The 6,493-nt window shown below is 54.0% G+C and overlaps 1 protein-coding gene across 1 annotated transcript; it reads right to left on the bottom strand.

The window, feature by feature from the left end:
* Window positions 1-4,704: 4,704 nt before the first annotated feature.
* Window positions 4,705-6,219, bottom strand: LOC103636025 (NDR1/HIN1-like protein 2). The gene has a single exon (XM_008658391.2). The coding sequence runs from the start codon at window positions 5,887-5,889 to the stop codon at window positions 4,954-4,956; it is 936 nt and encodes a 311-aa protein (XP_008656613.1). The 5' UTR covers window positions 5,890-6,219; the 3' UTR covers window positions 4,705-4,953.
* Window positions 6,220-6,493: the final 274 nt, after the last annotated feature.

Raw genomic sequence — 6,493 nt, 5'->3', positions numbered from 1 at the left:
TCATGATGCTTTTCTGCTTGGGTCAATGTGTGCATGAGTTGAGAATATCTCTGGAAATTGCTAGAGCGATACTGCTGATGCAATATCCTATCCTCTGGAAGCATGGTAGATAGAGTCTTCTCTATCTTGTCTGCTTCAGTGGGCTCTTTCTCACAAAATTTCAATTTAGAACAAATGCTATGAAGAGCATGGTTATATTCTGCAACAGATTTAAAATCTTGCAGACGAAGGTGGTTCCACTCATGGTTGGCTGACGGCCATATGAGCTCCTTTTGCTGTTCATAGCGCTCTTTGAGAGATTTCCACAAGTTATGAGGGCATCTCTCCATAAGGTACTCTTGCTTAAGGTCCTTATGGATGTAAAGCCTCAGAAGGAAAAGTGCTGTGTTCTTTTTAACATCATTCACTGGATCAGTACCAGTGATGGGTGCTGCTATTGCATCAATGATCCCACGAGAAGCAAAAATTATTTCAATATCTGAAGCCCAAGTTGGGTAGTTATGCCCATCAAGGGCGAGTTCCTCGAACTCTTTGGTTGACATGTTCCTACAGTCATTACCATGGACATCCATTAATTTACGCATAAATTAATAGTCACAATGGTGATGTTGTAAGCTCAATATGCAAAATTACATATGTAACGAGTTTCTTGAAGGTTCCAAACCTTCCCATGGAATAAATACTTTGAATTTTAGTAAGCATAGTATAGATAATCCTCAAATTAATGAGGTAGATCTAGTAGTGGGCAAGAAACTTGCTGCCTAAAAGCATGGTCTCTAGGCAGATAAGTTCATAAATGAACAAACCGCAGCCAATGCTTAGGTCTCCACTACCCATGCTCTACTAATTATCAAAGTAAAATTCACTAACTCTTACATGTGATATGAGTTTCCTGAAGGTTCCAAACCTTCCAATTGAATAAATACTTTGAATTTTAGTAAGCATAGTATAGATAATCCTCAAATTAATGAGGTAGATCTAGTAGTGGGCAAGAAACTTGCTGCCTAAAAGCACGGTCTCTAGGCAGATAAGTTCATAAATGAACAAACTGCAGCCAATGCTTAGGTCTCCACTACCCATGCTCTATTAATTATCAAAGTAAAATTCAATAACTCCATATCCTGTTATTTTGGATAGCACGTATTGGTAATCATCCCGAGGGATGTAGACCTCATAGAGATAGGCATTCCAAATGCTGCCACAAGCACGGTCTCTGGGCTACTAAATTCTATAAAGAATTTAGTGCAGCCAATGCTTAGGACTCTATCTCCCTATGCTCTTAATCCAAAATAATGTAATTTCATTTTTGCATGAGTTTTATTAAGTCTGAACTTAATAAATGCTATATTTATATGCAAACATAAATGAATGCGTAAATAATAGCAAGTAGAGATATGTGAATTATTAATGTAAAACAAACAATAATTCACGAACTAAAATCTGCTATATTTACAATAAAACAGATATGTCTTTACAATATATGCAGTCTAAATCACGAATTTAGACGCCTAAGATAACTTTGAACTGAAAATGCATATAAAACATAGTCTTATACAGAAATTCAGAATTTAAAATGGTAAAACAGGCTATATTAGGCCTCTGAAAGTAGCCCAGCGGCCTGCCAGGCGAGCCAGGCAGCGGCCAGAGGCCTGCACGCCGGCCCAGCCCAGCTGGCCTGCCCAGGCGGCCCAACAGAGGCCCAAAAAGCCTATTTTATATTGGGGCGGCTAGGGTTTCCAACCCTAACCGCCCCCAGCCGCCGTCGCCCACAGGAGCTTTCCCAGCCGCCGCCGTCAGGGGGCCGAAGTCCCAGCCGCCAGCGCCCGCCAAGCGCCTCCTGGCCGAGGACTCCCGCGCCCGCGTCCTCGCCTGGTGGGAGCCGCGCAGGGCGTCTCGGTGGGTCGCGCCGAGCGCTACCGGGATACCGCGCCGAGCGCGCCAGACCGGAGCCGCCCGCGCCGGGGCCTTCTCCCGCGCCTGGGGCCGCACTGCCACGTCCGGCCAGAGCCAGCGGGTGTCGCGTACGTGCGTCGAGGCCGGCCCCCTCCTCCTGCCGAGGATGCGCATGCGCCGAGCGCCGGCCTTGACAGCCGCCATGGCTCCCATGCTGAGGAGCGCCGACACCCACGTCCGAGCCGCGCCGGGGCGTCCTCGTCATGCGTGCCGGTGTCAGCCAACCCCGCACCAGGAGGCGGCCACGCCGAACTCCGCGAGGGGCCGGCCGCGGGCGCCTCGGTTCTGCTCGTGGGGGCCGAGCAGCACGGGGCCGCCGTGCCCGCGTTGGGCTCTCTGGCCGCCTGCCTCGCGCGCGAGGTCGCGCGCCCTGGCCCAGATCCGCGCCCGCGCTCGAGTTGCGTAGCCGAGCGAGCCGTCCTGGGGCCCAAGCCGCTCCCCAACCCCCTCCCCCAACCGGCCGTCGTGGCGGCAACCACCACCGGCCGGACAAAGGGCCATTAGGCCCTCCCGTTGGAGGAGGAAGATGGAGCCACCCCATTTGGACGGTGGCCAGTGAAGATGACACGTCCGCGTGGAGCATGGACGGCGCGAGGGGGCTGCCCACGACGGGCAGCGATGGTTCCGACGACCACGGGCGGCGGCGGAGATGGCGAACGACGAGCAACAATCGCTGCAGTGGGCGGAGGCGGTGGTGGTGCTGCCAAATCGACATCCATGGGGGCCGATGCGGACGATCCCGCGTCAAACACCGGCGCCGGTGGCGACGGGGATGCAATGGGGAGTCCACACTCCACCACTGGCAGTGGAACCACCGCTGTCCATCCATGGAGAACGCAGAAGTGCACATTTTGCACTTGCACACGGCGTTCAGGGATCGCGTGCACCGGTGGAAGCGCTGCGGCTTGCCCAACGGTGAACGCTTCCAACATCGCATCATCAACAATGTGAAGAACTTCGCGCATACGGCGTATGCGCATGGAAACGGTATGCTCCATACCTTGCTGTTGATGTGTAGATCGATCTTGCTGTTCTTGTCAAGAACAGCGTGTTCTTCCTCTTCCCCTTCTCTGATTTCTCCCTTGAGACCGTGCTGATAACGTGTTGCGCTCTATTGCAGTGCTCAGTGGCAAAATGGAGAGACAAAAGAGAGAATGAGACAAATGACTGGTGTTCTCCGTTTATTGCAGGGATCTCCATATATATACATGTGTACAAAGGGCATCAGACCCTTGGATCAAATAACCGTAGAATCAACGGTTGGATGGGTCTTGATCATATATTACATTGTTTTGTAACAAATAGGTCTAGCTCAACTGCTCACAAATTCATGCGATTTGTTCTTATCCAAACAAAATGGCGAGGAAATAAATGGTCTCACAGACTCACGGTCAAGGAACACAGGCCCCATGTGCATGCACAATCGCCTCCTGGGCAACTGTTAGATAGTGAGATCCATTTTTCGCGTAGGAGCAGTTGGCCGCTCGTCTCACACGGTCAAAGGAAGATCTGAGAATGACACTGAAAGCATGGCTAGCATGCAGGCTGCCACATGCGCCAGGCCATCACCGGTCTCTGTTGGTGGGCGTGGTAAGCGTGGAAGAGAACATAGCCCTCGGGGTACGAGTGCACCAACGCGACGCCTACTGGGCGTATTCCTTCGACGCCTTCGGCGTGAGCGCAGGCCCGACGAGGCTCCGACGCTCGGTCCATACATTTGATTTGTCACGTGTTCATGATTCACGAGATCAACACAAGAAGAATGGATGAGAAGTTCCAGATCTTTTACCACTCGATTATACGGAGGAATCGAAGTCTGTCGCGTAGGACAGTTCGGCTAGGCCGGAGGACCTGCCGGCTTGACGGAGAGTTGATGTAGATCAGATCCGCAGCAACGTCGAGGTAGAGCGTGCTGATAACGTGTTTGAAAACTACGTTATCACGGATCACCAGATCCGCTCCCTTCCCTCCCGTCAGCAGTAGAGGCGCGAGAAGCTGTAGAAGACTCGTCTCCCTTCCCATAAGCACGACAGAGGAAACACACGAGACACTGGATATATGGTTGGGCCTCTGGTCTCTTTCTCTTCTCTATTCCATATGAGGGGTACATGTTCTATATATAGAGACGCGATAGCCCTCAGGGCTATATTCGGTATTTGCCCACATAACCCTTCATTAGGGTTTCTCAACAATCCCAACCCAGCAGTCCAGCACCACTCCAGTCCCCGACACACGTCCTATCCCCTCGCCACGCGGCCGCGACGCCACCCTCAGACCTGGGCTGTTGCTCTACGTGGGCCCCCAACCGTCGCGGTCCCGCACGTCAGCCGCCTCCTCCAGCTAGGACGCGCACCCCCACGGCCCACGCACACCCCAGGCGGCCGGCCCCGGATGACGAAAGCGACCCGCAAATCCATCCATCCACCACGCAGGCGAGGCGGGCGCGGGGCAAGAAGGAATTAAAAAGAAGGGATGCCGACGACGAGATCTAGCCTAGCATTAGCTGGAAATCCATCCGCCGTTACGGTCACGCCACCGACAAGCGAAAAAAAGCCACAGTCCGCATCCGAGCTTTGAGCACAAACCGCTGGTTAGCTTAGCGCTGAAATTAAATTACTTTACGCGTCAGCAATCAATCACCAGTTGTGATTAATAATACTAAACAATACCACTAACTACTGGTAGATTCCTGCTACTGACACTGTAGAGTGTGGAGTGAGGGGTGAATTGCACAACGCGAGAGAAGCAGCATGGATCTGACGCCAGTTATCCATCCATCCATGTAGCGGATTTGGGAATTTTTGGAAACAAAGGTTTGTGCTGTGATGATGGACAAGGGTATCGAAAATGAAAACCATTTACAGACTACTCCAATAAATCCACATACACTGTTGTCAAGAGAAGAAGCAAGAAGGGGAAAAAAAATAGGAGGAAAATTTTCTCTCTACCCCGCCGCCGCCGCCCCCCAAAGCCCCAAATGGAATCCGCCCATCCATCAAATCAAAACGACCAAATCCAGATCTTGATGCGGACCTTACACTTTGCGTCCGTCGGCGTCAACTTCCCGCCGCCACCGCCGCCGGAGGAGGAGGAGGAGGAGGACGTCCGTACGACCGACCGCGGCGACCGCCCACGCCCACGGCCGCGGGCCGGGGCCGGCTCCGCGTCCGGCGCGGGCGCGGGCGCGGGCGCGGCCGCAGCCGGAGCCGGAGCCGGCTTGGCGAGCCCAACGGAGACCCCCGCGCAGCTGACGCGGACGTTGATGCTCTTGGACTTGGACCGCCCGATCTGGAACCCGACCTTGGCGTCCATCTGCGCCGACATCACGTGGGACTTCCTGGATCTGAGCGCCGCCGCCTGGACGGGGTCGATGGTGGACGCGGCGGTGGACGCGGCGGCGCGGATGACCGTCGTGTTGCCCGCCGGGTGGAGGAACCCCGGGACCACGGCGTCGCCCACGTCCGCGCCGCCCGAGGCGAAGGACACCGCCATGTCGCCGTAGTCGAAGGCGATCTTGTCGTTCGGGTTCCGCGCCGTCACCGTGAACTCCACGCGGGAGGTGAGCGCGTCCGAGTCCGACACGTTCAGCGCCGCCAGCCGCACCGACGTCACCGCGAAGCTGGGCGGCCGCGGCCGGTACACCACGTAGAACACCCCCGCCGCGATGGCGCCCAGGAACGCCAGCCCCACCAGCACCAGCGTCAGCCACAGGCAGCACGCGCAGCACCACCCGCGGGCGCTCCGCCCGGCACGCCGCGCCGGAGGACGCGACTGCGCGGGCCTCCGCCTGTACATCGGCGGAGGGGGCACGCGCCCGCCGGGCACCATGGACGGCGGCGCGGGCCGCGGAGGCCCCACGCCGCCGCCGTTCGCGGTGCCGTTGGTGGCCCGCACGGGAACCGGCTTCACGGCCGGCGCGTACGCCCGGTCGCCCATTGCGCCTCTCGCTCTCGGCTTCTTGGGGAAGGGATGGAGAATGGAGGGGAAGGGGGTGACGGATGAGTAAACGGAGCTGCTAGCTAGGACTGAGGTGGAAAACGCGGAGAAGGGAGGAGCGTAATAACTGAGACCATTTATATATGCTATGGATTTCTGTGTGCTTCTTCTCCTTTTCTTTTCTTCCCCAATCAGGCACCCATCCGAAGCTGCTGCTGCTACGGTCACACTGGATTTCGTCTTTCTGAGAGTGAGACTAGGCGAGCTGGAATGATGATGGGTTTTCTGGTCTTTGTACGTGGTTTCCTTTTGACTTAGATGAGTGTGACTGTGAGAAAAAATACCTTACTTTTGTTTGAATTACCACGGTAATCAACATACTTATGCGTATGATGCGACTACTAAATTTCTAATAAATATCTAAAGTTTTTTTATATTAATTCTAACAAAATTAGTATTAAATATCAATAGAATAGTAACTACATCAGGAGGATGCGCTATTCGGTGTTGCAAAACGACAATAGTATTAACTATAGCCAGAGGATACATTTTCGTAACCATATCTAATCTATCAACACGGTATTGCAAAACGACGATAGTAGTA

The sequence above is a fragment of the Zea mays genome, chromosome 8 (assembly GCF_902167145.1).
Source record: "Zea mays cultivar B73 chromosome 8, Zm-B73-REFERENCE-NAM-5.0, whole genome shotgun sequence".
Taxonomy (NCBI): Eukaryota; Viridiplantae; Streptophyta; class Magnoliopsida; order Poales; family Poaceae; genus Zea; species Zea mays.
The sequence above is the reverse complement of the archived record's forward strand: the minus strand, read 5'-3'. Positions and strand labels throughout refer to the sequence as shown.

What these genes read in the sequence shown, in the direction of transcription:
- LOC103636025 (XM_008658391.2), bottom strand. Translation starts at nt 5,889, where the DNA reads ATGGGCGACCGGGCGTACGCGCCGGCCGTGAAGCCGGTTCCCGTGCGG.